Below are 19,621 nucleotides of genomic sequence, written 5' to 3' on the forward strand. Positions count from 1 at the left end.
TCCGAGTATAATATCAAACTCATCTAATGGTAACTCCACAAGATCAGCGCTCAGTTCTCTGCCTTCAACTCTAATTAACACTGATCTAACCCACTTTCTTGAAATAATTAATTCCCCATTATGTAATAGGGTTCCAAATCACATCTCAAAAGCATCACTAGGTCTACCAAGTTGATTAAGAACTCTCAATGATACATATGATCGTGTAGCACCCAAATCAAATAAAACAATAAAGACAAAACCATTTATAAGTAGCTGACCTGTGACCACTGAAGGGTTGGCGGCAGCATCAGCCTGAGTGATAGCAAATACACGTGCTGGTGCAGGCTTAACTTCAGGCTTAGGTTCCTCTTTCTTCAACTGGGGACAATATTTCTTGAGGTGCCCTAGTGATCCACACTGAAAGCAAGCTCTCCGGTTACAAGTCCTGGGATGATGTTTCTTGCAGCGCGGGCACTCAAGATAGGAGTAAGTCTGACTTCCCCCTTTACCCTGGTTTTCTCGAAACCTTTTACCTTGCCCTGAACTTCTCGATGATGGGAAAGTTCTCTTCTTTTGTTCAAAAGTGGGATCACCACTCTCTTTTCCAGGGCCAGAAATAGGGAGAGTAGTGGTCCCACCAACACCAGGAGTCTCTCGGGTTTCTTGCAAGAACTTAACTGCTCCTTCAGCTCGAAGAGCCTTATCAACCATTTCGGCATAAGTTGTAGTGTCATTTGTAGTGATAACCAGATCATGCTTAATCTTGGGATTCAATCCCGCCAAGTACTTCTCCTTTTTACTGAAATCCGTTGGTACAATCCCATAGGCCAATTTAGCCAAGTGATCAAACTTGGTTGTGTATTCAGTCACTGACATATTCTCGCCCTGTACCAATTCCACAAACTCTTTTCGCTTTGCACCGCGGACCACCTCATTGTAATACTTGGCATTAAACAAGTCCCGAAATTCCTCCCAGGTCATTCTAGTAACATCCTATTGGAAATATTATACCAGGATCTAGATTTACTACCAAGTATGTTTTATTAACATCCTAATATGAATTCTAAAACAATGAAATAAACACATATAAAGTTTAGTAAACCTTACATTGGGTGCAGTGGAATATAATGACTCCTTCCATTCAGATCTCTAGCCCTTGATTCCTTTCTATAGCAGAGCATAATCAAGATCTGAACCTGGATCTCTTTCTCTCCTTCCTTTCATGCTGATTCTCCTTCTTGTTGTTTGGATTCTCCTACAGTCTTACACACTATGATTGAGATACCACTTGATGTGTGTGGGAACTACTCTATCACTAAGGATTTCGAAATTGAAGAGAGGAAAAGAGAGAGAGAGGGGCGGCAAAGGCTTTTCTCTGAAGGAAACAATGTGTAAGTCATGAGTTTCCTGAAGCCAATACTCTCTATTTATAGAATGCCATCTAGGTTTAGGTTAGAACTGTATGGCATTAAAATAATGGAAAAATAAAATGGTAAAAGCTTCGCATAGTGGGCGGCCCATATAAGGAAATTGGGCCTCACTTTGCAACTTTCCCATTTTGTTATTTTTCATTTCCATTTTCTCAAAAATGCCAATTTTCCAATTTAACCATTTAAATGTCAATTCTAATTATTTAATAACTAAAAATTAATTATTAAATAATATTGTCATTAAATATATTTATTAATTTAGACATGTAAAGTCTCTTAATTAATAAATAAATCTAGAATCTCTTTTCAATACAATTTCGCCCTTGCTTAGTGAAAATTCATAAAGTAGACATAGTCTAACTTTAGAATTATAATTGATTAATTAAAATCAATTAACTGAGTCTTACAAGCAGTATCGTCTCAACTAGTATGGGGACCATGGGCCTATATTTTTGAGCTTCCAATAAGTCGAACCGAATTTACCAAGTAAATTCCCTAACTTATTAATTGAATCCAAACCTAGAACTTGGAACTACACTCTCAGTCATATAGAATGCTCTATATGTTCCACGATATAGATACGTCATTAGTTATCCATTGTTATAATCCTAATTTGATCAATGACCATATAATAGATTATCTACATTGAATAGGCACTAAGTTACCGTTACACATTCAATGTATTTTATCCTTAAAACACTTAGCTCCGTATAAATGATATTTCAGCGAAATGAAATGAGATCTCCACCATTTATCTCTGTTTAGCCAAGCTCAAAGGATATCATCGTTTCACTTCTAAATTCCTATAGAAGTTATAGACTCCATATTTATGGTAGCGCTCCCACTCAATTATACTATCATGTTCCCAAAATGGACGTATCACCCTGACCCAAAAGTAGGCTTAACTAACAAATCAAAGAACATGTATAGTACTCTTGAGATCGAACCTAATCATATCAGGATTAAGATCATTTGATCTAGGACAACGGGTGATATTGAATTGAATAGATATTATGGTAAATTTTAATATATCTAATCAAAGTTCAATATCAGTCCCTTCTGATGTATACTCCATACATCCGATACTGGTAAACATTGCTAATGGCCTGGAAAAGACATAACACTTTCCCAAGGTGTAAGAATACATATCGCTAATTATCATGTTGGTTTAAATCCAGTGAACTGACAAATCAGGGAATAAACTTTCGAACATATAATTAAGATTATATTCCACTGTGCTGACAACACTATAATCTTTAACAAATTCATATGTTCTGGACTTAGATAGAATTCATACATTATATATATAATCATGAAATAAATCATGTGAACCATGCAACATAAAAATGTTATTTATGATCTTTATTAATAAGTAAATCTGATTATATTGAAATGGGTTTTATTTAGGGCACAAAATCCAAGACATCCTTGGTGAGGGATACCATCTCCCACCACACCAAGGCATCTTCCTGAAATTGGAACGTGGCACATGCCACTCTGTCATTTCTGACCACCCCCATGAAATTCAATATTCTTTCGATAATAGTAAACCACTTTTCTGCCTGAAGTACATCAGGACCTCCCAGAAAGACTGGAGGTGCTTGCTTCCTAAATCTCTCATACAAAGGCTTCATACGGTTACCAGCAACATGCTGCTCTGCTGGTACCGCAGGGGCTGCAGAAACCGCAGCAAGCGGTTGCGGGGGAAGCTCAACAAGGGCATCCCGTTGACTGAGTCTCCAAATCTCATCTTCTTGTTACGCTATTCTGGCTTGCATCTCAGCAAACCTTTTCTCCCAATCAACCGGAGCCTGAGGTGGATCCTCTTGGCCACCTCTCGGGGCACGACCGCGGCCTCTACCGCGTCCACGGGGGTTTTGGGGATTTCTACGACCACGACCACCGCCGGTCTCAACCATTTCACCCTGCCTTCTGACGTTTCGCTGGGCGTCCATTACTTAAGACTTAGCCTGTGAACCCACAAGGCATGTAGGTTAGACAGTGGTCACAACATTTTCAAGATCGCATTTAGGGTTTTAAAACATTCATTTAATCATATATGCGATATATCTTAAAATAATTTACAAAAAGTAAAGCTTACGGAACCGTGAGTTGAGCTCGACATTGGCCTTGATTCTACATATCTTAATGGTCTTCAGTGTACAACCTGGTGGCTCTGATACCAAACTGTAACGCCCGTATTTGAAATTTACTAAACTCAAAAGTTAAATTTATAATATAGTAACTTTATAATTATATGGGTCGGGATCCCAAAGTTCAAAACATCCTTAAAAGTATTTTACTAATACAAAGTCTACTAGTGATATATATTTTTTTCTTTACAAACAACAGGCAACTAAAATATAACTCAAAATATTGAAAGATCGAAACTGTTGGGTTTTGTGCCCTAAATAAAACCCATTACAATCTGATTAGTTATCAATTTAGATTTTTGAAGTGATTTATGTTTACATTTATTTTACATGTTTATGGTTTAATATACATATTTAATATATGCACAAAATCAGTTAAATCCAAAACATATATTCATTCACAATTACAGTATTGTCAATACAATGGAATGTGATTGTGATTATATGATTCAAAAGACTTAGTCCTTGTTCATTAGTGTTTTGGATTTACACTGATATGATAATCAGCGATGAAGTATACTTACACTTGGAGTAAGTGTTATGTTCTTTCCAGGACATTGGTAAAGTATACTAGTTTCAAATGTATGGAGTATACATTGGACTGGATCGATATTGAACTTGGTCAAAGATATTATAAACTTACCGTTGTATCTTCAAAGTCAATATCAAAAGTTGATCTTAGATTAAAAGAATCTAAATCCTGATATGCTTAGGCTCAATCTCAGGAGTGCTATTCATGTTCTTTGATTTATTAGTTAAGCCTACTTTTGGGTCAGGGTGATACGTATATTTTGGAAACATGATAGCATAACTGAGTGGGAGTGTTGAACATAAATATGGAATCTATAGCTTCTACTGGTGTATAGAAGTCAAATGATGATTCCCTTCAAGCTTAGTTAAATAGAAGTAAATGGATGAGCTCTTGTTTCAGTGACTATATATTAGATCATTAAAACATCATTTACAGGTAACTAAATGTTTTAAGGGGCAAAATACATTGAGGGGTGGAAACGGTAAATTTATCCTATCTCGATGTAAATCATCTATATAGAGGATCTTTAATCACATTAAGATTATAACAATGGTTAAATTAGATAGCATATGTATATCGTGAAACATATAGTATGCTCTATATAAGTCTGAGAGTGCAATTCCAAGTTCTAAGAGTGGATTCAACAAGGAATTAATAAGTTAGGGATTTACTTGGTAAATTCGGTTCAACTTATTGGAAGCTCAGCAATATAGATCCATGGTCCTCATTCTAGTTGAGACCATACTGTTTGTAAGACTCTATAATTGATTTATGATTAATCAATTATAATTCTAAAAGTTAGACAATGTCTAATTCAAGAATTCTCACTAAGTAAGGGTGAAATTGTAAATAAAAGGACTTCTAGGTTTAATTATTAATTAAGAGACTTTGTATGTCTAATTAATAATTATTTTAAATGACAATATTATTTAATAATCTATTTTAGTTATTAAATAATTAGTTTTGGCATTTAAATGGTTAGAATTGGAAAAATGGTATTTTTTTGAGAAATAGAAATAAAATTGAGGGAACTGCAAAACCCTAGTGAAGCCCAAGTCACACCTATGGTCGGCCACTATAGTGTGTTTCCCAATTATTATTTTTAATTTTTTAATTGCCAAGTAATTGCTAACCTAAACCTAGCAATAATAGGAAAGTGGTGGATCACACTAAATAAGGCAGTTAATCAATTACACAGTGAAAGAGGAAACTGTTTATTTGGAAAGTTGAGCTCTCCCTTTTCCCTATATATTGCCACCCCCTCTCTTCTCTTGGAAGGCATCATTTCACACGAAATCAAGAGAGAAAAAGAGAGTGAATTTCGAAATACTTTGTGAGAGAGAAGTGCCCACACACAGCAAACAGTACCTCAATCATAGATTGGAAGACTGTGAAGGATCACATCTATCTGAAAGACATTAGGGCTCAGATCTTGATTATACTATGCTACAGAGAAGAATCAAGGGTTAGAGATCTAAGTGGAAGGAGACACTTTATTCCGCTGCAATCACTGTAAGGTTTCTTAACTTTTATGTGTTTTTATTTATCGTTTTAGAAGTTCATATTTAGGCTGTTAAATCAACATACTTGTGAGTAGATCTAAGATCCTAGTAAAAATTAATTCCAACAGAAACCCTCCAGGTTGCACTGCCGCGATATGTACAATCACTTGCAAGCTCCATCTCACTGTTCCTCCAGCTTCGCTTTTCCTTTACCTAGACAAGGTAGCAAACTAATGAATCAACAGACTGAGTAAGCTATGCAAGACATATATATAAGCAATGCTAGACCAGCTTATTGCTTACGCCGCCCTGAGCTCAACAACGAGCTCACCAAATGGTTAAGAACATTCTTAAGGGAAGTACGACTACTGTACCAAATGCACTAAAGTACTAACCCTATACTCGTGTTGGTAGAGCCATTATTGTACTCCCTGGAATTACTAAGTGTTGTACCACATGCACGACGTACCCCCTGGTACTCGTGTTGGTAACACCGTAACCATACCGATATCCTACACTATACTAACACCCTTAAAATCACATAAACAATTAGTGTTAGTCGTATAAATAGTTAAAAACAAGCATATATTCATATATACGTTATTATGCTATCTTACCTCGTTCCGTGCTCAAGTGTGCTGGTAAGCATGAGTGGAAACGCAGCTCGACGCTTTACAGGGCCCTAAACCATAACGTTTCAAATTCGATGAGAGACACGCTAAATCACTTATCGGGGATTTAAAAACAAAACTAAAGATAACCCTATCGATAAATAGGATACTAACAACTTAAATAACACAAAAATGGGGAAAACTAGGGTTCCGGAAAAACCCCCAACCGGCAGACCGGTTCCCAACCAGAAGCCCGATTATTGGGTACCAACCGGTCGACCGGTTCTATGAGTCCCCCAGAACTGGTCGACCGGTTCTGTGCTGGGAACCCAAAAACCGATCCCCACACCTCAATTCAACCCCAAACTTTCCAATAGCTTCCAGAATGCCTGCATATACTGTTGGGTTTTATGCCCTAAATAAAACTCCAATTCAATGTAATCCATTTTATTCAACATCAATAAAGAAACAGAAGTATTTTTTATTCATTTGTGTATGTTTTGGTTCATGTTATCAATTGCTTGTCTATTTGATTTATAAATTCATCTGAAACCCTTTTCACATACTTGATCTTGTTTATTGTGTTGTCAACACATTGGAAAGTAAACATGATTATGTGAATAAAGATTCCTAGATTTATCAAACACAGGGTTTTACTGATATGATAATCTACAACAAAGTTTACTTGCATTTGGTATAATGCTATGTTCTTTCCAGACCATTGGTTAAAGTAAAGCTCAGGTTGGGTGCATGGAGTATGCATCGGAAGGGACCGATATTGAACTTTGAACTAGATTTAATCAAACTTACCTTAATATCTATTCAAGTCAATATCGCCTAGTTGATCCTAGATCAAATGATCTAAATCCTGATATGATTAGGCTCAATCTCAAGAGTGTTATTCGTGTTCTTTGATTTGTTAGTTAAGCCTACTTCTGGGTCAGGGTGATACGTACATTTTGGGAACACGGTAGTGCAATTGAGTGGGAGCACTAACATAAATATGGAATCTATAGCTTCTATCTGACGAATAGAAAGTAAAGGATGATTTCCTTCGAGCTTGACCAAACGAAAATAAATGGTGGAGTACTCATTTCACATAGCTGAAATATCATTTTCTGGGGTTAAGTGTTTTAAGGATAAAATACACTGTAGGGTGTTACGGTAATCTAATCCCTTTACGGTGTAGATCATTCATATAGAGGATCATTGATCAAATTAGGATTATAACAATGGATAACTAATGACGTGTCTATATGGTGGAACATATAGAGCATTCTATATACTGAGAGTGCAATTCTAAGTTCTATGCGTGGATTCAACGAAGAATTAATAAGTTAGTAAATTTAGGTTATAAGTTCTTGATCTGCTTATTGGAAGCTCGGTTATATAGGCCCATGGTCCCCCCACTAGTTGAGATAATATTACTTGTAAGACTCATTTATTTGGTTTTGATTAATCAATTATAATTCTCAAATTAGACTATGTCTATTTGTGAATTTTTCACTAAGTAAGGGCGAAATTGTAAAGAAAGAGTTTTTAGGGCATATTTGCTAATTAAGATACTTTGTATGGTTCAATTAATAAATATGATAAATGACAATATTATTTAATAATTATTTATAGTTATTAAATAGTTAGAATTAGCATTTAAATGGTTGAATTTGAAAATTGGCGTTTTTGAGAAAATGAGATGCAGAAATGATAAAACTGCAAAATTTGCAAAATTGGCGTTCTTAAACTCAAACTTTGCTCAAACCTCAACTCAACTAACAATTCCAATCCAAATCAACTTAAACAATACCAATCAAACTCGAGAATACCAAATCAAGCTATCTTAATTCATACAGCAACATAAAACTCAAGTTCACACATTAAACCTAACTAAGGCTAAAGAAAAATTAAGGAAAGAAAGAGAAAGGAGAGATACCTTAAATCACAACACACAAAACCTTTTATTGTTCTCTGAATTCAGCTAAGAAAAACCAAATCCTTGGCTGAGAGTGAGTGAGGTTCGAAGGAGAGAGAGAGAATGGTGAAAAGAGAATGAATTTTCTAGGTTTTCATCTTTTCTTTCTAACTATTCTCTTAATTCCTAATTAAATTAAATCATACCTATCCTAATAAAAATATAACCAGCTCCCAAAGTCCACTAAAAGCCAAATAACTAAACAAGGAAAAAGACCTATTTACCCTTTAACTAAATTAAAATGGTTACAAACTCCAAAGGGTAAATAAGTCATTTTCCAAACTCTAAAAATTCCAACACCTCCAACATCCAATTGTGATACCCCGATAATAATATTCTCAAACATATAAATTGCAACTCTCTAAAGGCCCGATGTCATTTTTCACAGCTTCTGAACACAACCTCAGAATTAACGAAATTACATAAATAGCATAATAAGCATATATTAACTTAAATAAATTTCCACAATATGCATGTTATAAATAATATTTTAATCTCATAAATAAACCCTAATTATTTAATAATCTAAAATATTAATCGTATGCGGTCATTACAAACAATATTAACAATGGAGTTTAACTTTGTAAAAAATTAATGGACACGGATAACTTCTCTAGATGCAGCAACTAATGCCAATTGGAAACGATGTGCAAAACAATGAACAAAGTAAGCATAAGGACATTCACTTAAAATTAAAGCTTGCAAACCATTCCATTATCCACGCATATTACTTGCGCCATCATAACCTTGCCCACGAATAGATTGAAACATCAATACTATAATTAGAGAGTATAGAGAAAATACCTTCTTTTAATGTTAAAGCAGCAGTGTCTTTGACATGAATAAGCCCAAAAAAATATTCTTGCACATAATCATCTTTATCAACAAATCTTAAAACAATTGAAATCTGCTCTTTCTTAGATTCATCTCGTGTTTCATCAACTATTACAGAAAATTTTACATCACCAATTTCTTCACGAATTGCATTTCTCACTTTATTTCCCAACACATGCAAAACTTGTTTTTGTGTTGTTGGTGATGTATATGTGGCATTTCGTGGAGCTTTATCCAAAACTTCTGCTACCTTATCATTATAGGAAGTTATGAAACTCAATCACTCTAAAAAGTTTTCCTGATTAATTGAAGTTTTAGATTCATTGCGACCTCTAAAAGGGCATGCTTAAAATGCAAGCCACCTTATCCCCTCAATTGATGTTTTCAAACAAAGTCTATCGTTAGCAATTTCTTGTGATGTGAAGTTTGCAAACCTTCTTCCAATATGTATTGGTTGGTTCATGAGATTCGCAACTACTTTTTTAGCATTTCTATGAGGTGAATTTATATCGTCTCCAATATGTGCTAAAAATGCACAATTTTTTTCCTCTCACCTTTTTCCATGATCGAAATCCATTAAGAGTAAATGCATCCAATCTAGGAGGTGCATCTTTAGAGTAAAATAAAAAGCATGGTAGAAAAAATGCAGCATCTACTTTAGGAGAATATTCCAACTAAAATGGAAATAGCTTAAACCAAGATGACTGAAAAGAACGTGAATGAGCTTCTTCTAATTTTTTATAGCTAGAGAGTATACTCTGATATGGACCAGCTTTAATGTAAGCTTTACGAACTTCGTCACGCTACTCAGGTGGATACTCCCATATTAGCGGGCGTATTCACGGATCACGCTCCAATAAATTAATATCAAATCCTTCTTTAATGTCAAGCCTTAAAGACTTTGTTGGGCGATTTTTTGAATTTTCATGATCTACATCCACTGATAGATTTGATGAGACATGAGATGTTGAAACTTCAACATTCTTTCTTTTAAAGAATGTATCAATTGTATTTTTTCATCTACAATTAAGAAGGACTATACATATTAATATTATTAACAAAATCTTATCTATAATAATTAATAAACAAAATAATAACAATAAAAAGTGCTTTTAACATGTGTATATGTATGTATATATTTTTATATTAATCTATCAAGTATCACTCCAAACCAAAAAAAAAAAAATTAATTAGTAGAACTATTTCTTTTCACTGTAAGACACCTACTCAATTTATATATATAATGATAAATAAAAAAAATAAATGACAATTAAAGTTATATCAACTATTTGTATACATAATATTTTAGAGAAAGAACAAGATTGAAATTTAGATTATATATTTAAAATGCATGTATCATTTTCTATAAAATACCTTTACTTGTTATTTGATATCCACCACTGTTCTTTGATGTAGACTACTCTTGAATTCATTCTTGTAAAATTATTATAAAATGGTGGCTCATGTACTAGATATGAATGTGAGAAGAAGAAGAGATTTAGTAATACCTAAATATCTATGAGAGAGGAAAAAGAGAATAATAATACCTAATTATTTATTTTGAAGGTCTTTAAAAAATTTTAGTTTCCACTTTTTTTTTATTGTTAAATAAATAAATAAAAAGAAATGTGTGTGTCTTGCTAAGTTACTATTAATGAAAAAAAAATGACAAAAAAAAAACAGAAACAAGTTATTTTTTTTAGAGAATATATATAGTAAAGAGTAATTTGCAGTGAAAATACCTAAGTTATTTTTTTGGCAGCAAAAATACCTTCTGTTACACTTTCATTGCAGCAGTAGGTACCTTGCCATTAACTCCCGCATAGATTGCCAATTGTCCACATCTTATTAGCCCAACTCATTCAAATCAATCCATATCATCAAAGTTGAGCCACGTCACTTTATTAAACCAATTTTTTAATAATATTAAAATTATATATAATAAAAAATATTAAGAAGTTTAAAAATAATAAATAAATAAAAAATCTTCTCCTTATGGGCTTGTTTCTCTTTCTTCAATCTACTAAGTCACTAAACTCACTAACTACCACTTCCAGGCACCACCGCCGGCCAAATAGATCTAATCACCACCAGTCAAATGAAACCCTAGAAAAAATTGTCTCTCCTTCACCTGCTCTCTCTCTCTCTCTCTCTCTCTCTCTCTCTCTCTCTCTCTCTCTCTCTCTCTCTCTCTCTCTCTCTCTCTCTCTCTCTCTCTCTCTCTCTCTCTCTCTCTCTCTCTCTCTCTCTCTCTCTCTCTCTCTCTCTCTCTCTCATTTTCAAGTCATATTTAATTAGAGGAAAGATTGATTTTTTAATAAAAAAAATTGACTAGAATTAACAAAATTCACTAAAGAATTTAAAATAGTTCCAATTAAAATTACATACAATACAAAGTTGCTCCTAAAATCATCTCAAAACATTACATCAACAACCCATCCAAATTCATCAAGAAAAACTTAAATGAAAAAGAGAGAGAGAAAATTACCCAATGGACCGCACCACTCTCTCTCTCTCTCTAAAACTTGAAAAAAAACAAAAGATTTAAGGCAAACCAATTTTTTCAAGTCATTATTCATCTTTCACAGAACTATTGTTTCTAAATAAAAAATGCTTGCAGCAGATCTGAAAGTGTCATCACCCACTTCATCATCTTCGTCTTCGTCTTCGTCTTCGTCTTCGTCTTCGTCTTTGTCTTTGTCTTCGTCACCCACAGATCTCCGTCGAAGCTTGCCTCGTCGCAGATCTTCATTCGAGAGGGAGGAATCGAGGGGAAGAGACTGTCGTCGAACTTGCTCTCAGTCGCAGATCTTCATTAATGCCGGCAAGAGAGAAATCGAAAGGGGATGAGAGGGAGGGAGGAGACTGGGCTTGCAGGTTTATGGGTATGGGGATCAGGATTTCGTGGTCCGTTTGGACCATTGGCGGCCGGAGTGAGCTCCGCTGGCTTGGACATGGAGGAGGCGTAGAGAAGAAAGCAAACAAGAGAGAGTACGGGAGAATGAATGTCTTTAGGGTTCAATTTTTTTTATAATTATTATTTTATACAAATTTTATTTAAATTTAAATTTAAATTTAATTAGTTTATATAATTTTAATATTATTGAGTGACGTGGCTTAATGTTAATGATGTGGATTAGTTTTAATGAGTTGGGCTAATAAGATGTTCACAATTGGCAATCTATGTGGCAGTTAACGCCAAGGTACCTACGGCTGCACCAAAAATGTAATAGAAGGTATTTTTACCGCAAAAAAAAACTTAGGTATTTAACTGCTACAATATACAAAACTTAGGTATTTTCGCCGCAAATTACTCTATAGTAAATAAAGTAAGTACGTATCTGACATATTAATTATTATATTCAACTATTTATTTTTAAAAAAAAAAAATTGTAATGACCGCTCTAGTAATTTGGATTAGTAAGGGCAATTAGCACTAATTTTTATTATTTTATTATTATTGGTGAATTAATTTAATTGTTGACCCCAATATTTAGAAATAAATATTAGAGTTATAATTTCTCAATTCCGGAGATTCTATTAAACTCTAGGGGTATTATTTAGTTTATATGTGTAATATGTTATTTTTGTAATTTTTGCTCGGCGACAACGGAAAATGCGATGGATGGCTAGATTGATCACATGGGTAAGTTTAGAACCTTATTTCATAGTGGGAAATATTTTAGAGAAAATAAATTATCGGGATTGAGCGGGGTTATGGAAATTGACCATTTTACCCCTAGCTTTTGAAAATACCTAAGTTTGATGTAAAAGGGCATTTTAGTCTTTTTGGGGGGATTAGGTGGCTAATTTTATGAATGACACCTAGTCATTTTTGGGCAGCAAGGATTTAATTAAATCCATTTTTTAAGTTAGGAAAGTCAAAAAAAAAAAAAGAAAAGAAAAGAAATTGGAAAATTAGAAAATTGGTGAGAAGCTCTTTCTTCTCTCTCTCTCTCTTCGAAGGCAGCAAGAACAAGGGGAAGGGGCTGGGATTTTTCTGTGTTTTCAGCCAAAGATTCAAGGGGAAATCAAACCAAGGTAAGCTTTAACAACTCCTAGCCCTAATTTTTGAATTTAAGCTTAGGTTGAGTATGTGAAATTGAGTTTCAAGGGCTGTTAGGGTTAGAAATGATTAGGATTCGAATTTTATAGTTTATTTGAGTTAAATTAGGTTCCTAGCAGCTGGTTTTGATGCTTGGTGTTAGTTCTAAGCAAGCTTGAGTTTTGAAACTCATGCTTTGAGCTTTAATGGCAATTTGAATTACAATGGTTTGTTCTGTGAAATACTGTGTGGATTTTATTGTTTATGCATTGAGTAGGTGCTCTGGAAGGTTTCATGGAAATTAGTGGAAGATTGAGCAACAAATTAAAAGTTTGGGGAATACTGGTGCAAACCGGCTAGCCGGTTTTGGCAGGGTTCCCCAGGCCTTTCATTTTCTCAATTTTTGCCATTTCGATGCCCCGGTTGGGTGTTTCCCCATTTCCAGAGTTAGAATAACCCATTAAGAGTATAACAGAACCTAGGGTTTTGGTTTTGGGTTTCCCGAGATTAGGGTTTTAATCATGTGACTTACCCAGTTTCAAAATGTGATTAGGGACTCCATCTAGCACGAGAATTCCGTTCAGGTCGGCCAGCACACTTGAATTCAGAAAACAGGTAAGAACTGTGTATATTGTATGATGTGATTATCTGAATGTGTGTATATGTGTTTGTATATGCATGCTTAAATTATGTTAGGCACTACCAACACTTGTATGAATAAGTTACAGAGTGCATTGGTATAGTGATTATTGTCATTGAGAGTCCGATACAGTGATACCAACACGGGCACGGGAAAATGCTAAGGTGTGTGGTACATCACTCACTGTTACTCAGTGTTCAGGATAAGCCCTACAAACACTCGTACAGTGAGGTACGATGTGTATGTGGTATAGTGGTTGTACCCTAGTGTTGAACGTTCATACTCATCTGTTAAGCTCTGTAAATAGGTGTATGGGCGCCTATTTACAGGTCGGAAATTATATGATATGTTATATGTATTTCTTACTGAGTCTGTTGACTCACAGTTTCTGCTTCCATGTGTAGGTAAAGGAAAGGCGAAGGCTGAACAGGAATGAACCTGAGCTCGGGTGAGATTGTACATGTCAAGCGGCGCGACCTGAAGTGTTCGGTCTCGGGACATTTGGGAGTTGTATTTTGAAAGTCGCTGTGCGACCTGTAAATTTGTGTATTTTGGAATGTATATTTTGAAAAGTAAATTTTTCAAAGTTTAAAAACCGGATCTCGGAACTTGTAAATATTTTATTATAATACAAAGTTTAGTATTTGATACAAAAGTTTTAATTTGACACGTTTTTCGAGAAATTTCTTTGATTAGCAAAGATTGCACAATAATTGAAAAAGCACTGTAGCGTGCCTTAACATTAGGGCGTTACAATTTTGGTATCAGAGCCGCCAGGTTTGTCTACCGAAGCTTGCTATGACATGTACAATCTTCATCAGAGAAAGCTCGGTTCACGGTTCAGTAAGCCTGTACTTGTTTAGTACTTTAGATAAATGTGAATGTGAAAGCATGTTAGGAAGCATATTAGATTTAAATTAAATATATTTCTTTAAAAAAAAAAGTGTGTTGCCTTTAAGTCTTTAAGAGCGGTGTTAATTTTGATCGCTGTCTAACCTGCCTGGCTTATGGATTGGCAGGCTAAGTCCTATTAAATGGACGCCCCGCGAAATACAAGAAGTCAGGGTGATATGGTTGAGACCGGAGGCGGTCAGAGGAATCCCAAAAATCCTCGTGGTCGCGGCCGTGGCCGTGGCAGAGCTCAGGGTGGTCGCCCTGTAAATCCACCTCAAGCTCCTCCTGATTGGGTGCAAAGATTTGCGGAGATGCAAGATAGAATCCGCCAACTAGATGAAGAGATCCAAAGATTGAGGCAGCAGGGTCCTCCTGCCGTGCCTCCTCAAGTGGTTCAGGCCGTTGCAGTTCCTGCGGTGCCAGCAGAACAACCTGTTGTTGGCAACCGTATGGAGCCGTTGTATGAAAGATTCCGGAAACAGGCACCTCCAGTGTTTCTGGGAGGCCCTGATGTGATGAAGGTCGAGCAGTGGCTTTCAGTGATTGATCGCATCCTCAATTTAATGGGAGTGGTTGGTAATGACCGGGTGACCTGCGCCACTTTCCAGTTTCAGGAAGACGCTCTCGTGTGGTGGGAGTTGATAACCCTCACTCGGGACGTCACAGTGATGACCTGGGAAGAATTCAAGGAGTTGTTCAACTCCAAGTATTATAACGAAGCAGTCCGCAGTGCAAAGCGGAAAGAGTTCACCGAATTAGTTCAAACTGAGGGAATGTCAGTCACTGAATATACGACAAAGTTTGACCGGTTGGCTAAGTTGGCAGCGGGAATTGTGCCAACTGATTTTAGCAAGAAAGAAAAATATTTGGCGGGTTTGAGTGCAAAGATTCGGCATGATCTGGTTATTACTACTACTGAGGCAACCACATATGCGGAGATGGTTGAGAAGGCTTTGAGAGCCGAGGGTGCAGTGAAATTTCTTCAGGAGCCCCGGATGACTCCGAGTGTTGGTGGAACCCCCACTGTTCCTACTCCTGTTTATGGTAGGGATGGTGGTGACTCCACCACCGAGCAGAAAAGAAAAGTTGTTCCAGCTTCAGGTGGCTCGGGGCAAAGTAAGCGGTTCCGTGGGAACCAAAGCAGAGGAGGACGCCAGGGTTACTCTTACGCTGAGTGTTCACGGTGCAAGAAACATCATCCGGGAGAATGTAACCGGAAGACATGCTTCCTGTGTGGCATGGTGGGGCATTTCAAGAAAGATTGCCCCCAGGCAAAGAAAGAGGAGCCGAAAGCTGAGGTGAAACCGATTCCTGCTCGAGTGTTTGCCATCACCCAAGCTGATGCTGCAGCCAGTCCTTCTATTGTGACAGGTCAGCTTCCCGTTAACAATTTATTATTTACAGTATTATTTGACTCGGGAGCTACACGCTCATATGTGGCTACAAGAGTAATTGATCTTTTGGGTAGGCCTTTTGATGTTTTAGAAAAAGGGTTTGGAACCCTAATGCCTAGCGGGGAATTGGTTATCTCTAATAGGCGCATTAGGTCTATGCCGATTAGGATCGAAGATAGGGAATTGAGTACTGACCTCATAGAATTGAAATTAACTGAGTTTGACATCATACTGGGAATGGATTTTTTATCCAAGTATTCGGCCAGTATAGATTGTAAGCAGAAAATGGTGATTTTTCAGCCAGAAGGTGAAGATCCATTTGTTTATGTTGGATCAGTTCAGGGGTCTCGAATCCCGGTTATTTCGGTATTAAGGGCTAGGGATTTACTATGCAATGGCTGTGTAGGATTTCTAGCGGTGGTTGGGCCTGGGGAAGTCAGAGTGGTAAAAGATTTTTTTGATGTGTTTCCCGAGGAGTTGCCGGGATTACCGCCACAGCAAGAGATTGACTTTGTAATTGATCTGGCACCTGGAGTCGAACCTGTTTCTAAAGCTCCATATAGGATGGCTCCAGCAGAACTCAAGGAGCTTAAGTTGCAGCTTCAGGGGATGCTTGATATTGGGTTTATTCGACCCAGTGTATCGCCCTGGGGAGCTCCGGTTCTTTTTGTGAAAAAGAAGGATGGTTCCCTCAGGATGTGTATCGATTATCGGGAACTTAATAAGTTGACGATTAAGAACAAGTACCCGTTGCCCAGAATCGACGATTTGTTTGATCAGCTTCAGGGAAAGACAGTGTTTTCGAAGATTGATTTACGTTCTGGTTATCATCAACTCAGAATTCGGGAGGAGGACATACCGAAGACTGCTTTTAGAACCAGATATGGGCACTATGAGTTTCTGGTAATGTCATTCGGATTGACTAATGCTCCTGCGGCCTTTATGGATCTTATGAATAGGGTATTCAAGGATTTCCTCGATAACTGCATTATAGTGTTTATCGATGACATCCTTGTATACTCTCAGTCAGAAGAGGAGCACGAGCATCATCTTCGAATGGTATTACAGCGACTTAGGGATCACAAGTTGTATGCCAAGTTCAAAAAGTGCAAATTCTGGTTATCTGAGGTGTCCTTTCTAGGTCATATTGTTGGAAAGAATGGAATTATGGTCGATCCAAACAAGGTAGAATCAGTGAAGAATTGGCCGAGGCCCAATTCTGTGACGGAAGTTCGAAGTTTTCTCGGGTTAGCAGGGTATTATCGACGTTTCGTCGAAGGATTTTCTAAACTTTCTATGCCCCTAACCGAATTGACCAAGAAAAATTAGAGATTTGTGTGGTCAGATAAGTGTGAAACAAGTTTTAGGAGTTGAAGCAACGTTTGATAACAGCTCCGGTGTTAGCTTTGCCATCAGATCAAGAGAAATTTATGGTTTATTGTGATGCCTCCAGACAGGGTCTGGGATGTGTTCTGATGCAAGCTGACAGAGTCATAGCCTATGCCTCTCGTCAATTGAAAGATTATGAGCAGCGTTATCCAACTCATGATTTAGAGCTCGCTGCTGTGGTTTTTGCTTTAAAGATATGGCGACATTATCTTTACGGTGAAAAGTGTGAAATTTATACAGATCATAAGAGTCTTAAATACTTTTTCACCCACAAAGATCTAAATATGAGGCAGAGAAGGTGGTTGGAGTTAGTTAAAGACTACGATTGTGAAATACTGTATCACCCTGGGAAAGCCAATGTTGTGGTGGCCGATGCTTTAAGTAGAAAAGGTCCCGGGCAAGTTTGTACTACGGTTATGATAGCTCCTCAACTAGCCTCGGAAATGGTTAGTGCAGGAATTGAGTTCGTGGTCGGGAAATTACATAATTTAACACTCCAATCTGATCTGTTGGAGAGAATCTTAAAGGCACAGCTGGAAGATCCCGAGCTAGTCAAGGTTCAAGACGAAGTCATGGCTGGTTGGCCTAGAGGTTTTTCAGTCTCGAACAGTGGAATGTTGTTATATAAAGCTCGAGTTTGTGTTCCTAGCGTTGATGAGCTTAAGAAAGAAATACTGGATGAAGCTCACACCACGCCTTATTCGTTGCATCCGGGAACCACCAAAATGTATCAGGATTTGAAACCCTACTTCTGGTGGTATGGGATGAAAAGAGATGTGGTGGACTACGTGTCCAAGTGTTTAACCTGCCAGCAGATTAAAGCTGAACATCAGAGGCCGGCAGGGTTACTGCAACCTTTAGTCCTTCCAGAATGGAATTGGGAGGACATTGCAATGGACTTCGTAACTGGTTTGCCTAGAACTACGGGGATGTATGATTCGGTATGGGTCATTGTGGACAGATTCACAAAGTCAGCTCACTTTTTACCAGTGAAAGTTACATATGCAGTGGATCAGTACGCTGAATTGTATGTGAAGGAGATAATTCGTCTCCATGGAGCTCCTAAATCTATTGTGTCAGATAGGGATCCAAAGTTCACATCGAAGTTTTGGGTGAGTCTTCAGAAGGCTATGGGTACCAAGTTAAAGTTTAGCACAGCCTTTCACCCTCAGACCGATGGTCAGTCAGAAAGAACTATTTAGATTTTAGAAGACTTACTGCGAGCCTGTGTCATGGACTTTGAGGGTTCATGGAGTAAGTACTTGCCTTTAATTGAATTCTCCTACAACAATAGCTACCAGAGTACAATAGGGATGGCTCCCTATGAGATGTTATATGGTAGAAAATGTCGTTCTCCTATTCATTGGGACGAGACGGGAGAAAGAAAGTACTTGGGTCCAGAATTAGTGCAGAGGACCAATGAGGCTATTGATAAGATCAAGGCTCGGATGCTTGCAGCTCAAAGCAGGCAGAAAAGTTATGCTGATCCGAAGCGCAGAGATGTTACATTTGAGGCAGGGGAACATGTTTTCCTGCGGGTTTCACCGATGAAGGGTATTAGGTGCTTCAGGAAGAAGGGTAAGTTAAGTCCTAGGTTCATTGGGCCATTTCAGATACTCGAGAAGGTCGGGCAGGTAGCGTATCGGCTAGCCTTACCACCAGCATTATCGACTGTTCATGACGTTTCACATTTCCATGTTAAGGAAATACGTGTCAGACCCGACTCATGTCTTGAGTTATGAAGCCCTTGAACTGCAGTCAGACTTAACCTATGAAGAACAACCTGTACAGATTTTGGATAGAAAGGAAAAAGTTCTTCGGAACAAGACTATTGCACTGGTTAAGGTGCTCTGGAGGAACAGTAAGGTGGAAGAAGCCACCTGGGAATTGGAGTCGGATATGAGGACTCAACATCCAGAGCTATTCAGGTTAGATTTCGAGGACGAAATCCTATTAACGGGGGGATAATTGTAATGACCGCTCTAGTAATTTGGATTAGTAAGGGCAATTAGCACTAATTTTTATTATTTTATTATTATTTGTGAATTAATTTAATTGTGGACCCCAATATTTAGAAATAAATATTAGAGTTATAATTTCTCAATTTCGGAGATTTTATTAAACTCTAGGGGTATTATGTAGTTTATATGTGTAATATGTTATTTTTGTAATTTTTGCTCGGTGACAACGGAAAATGCGATGGATGGCTAGATTGATCACATGGGTAAGTTTAGAACCTTATTTCA

At 37.0% G+C, this 19,621-nt stretch overlaps 1 protein-coding gene across 1 annotated transcript; it reads right to left on the bottom strand.

Annotated features, from left to right (window-relative positions):
• Positions 1-138: 138 nt before the first annotated feature.
• On the bottom strand, positions 139-963 carry LOC115710775 (uncharacterized). The gene has a single exon (XM_030639127.2). It carries the CDS (start codon positions 961-963, stop codon positions 139-141), a length of 825 nt encoding a protein of 274 aa, XP_030494987.2.
• Between the last annotated feature and the right edge of the window lie 18,658 nt (positions 964-19,621).

Source organism: Cannabis sativa, chromosome 3 (assembly GCF_029168945.1).
Source record: "Cannabis sativa cultivar Pink pepper isolate KNU-18-1 chromosome 3, ASM2916894v1, whole genome shotgun sequence".
Lineage (NCBI taxonomy): Eukaryota > Viridiplantae > Streptophyta > Magnoliopsida > Rosales > Cannabaceae > Cannabis > Cannabis sativa.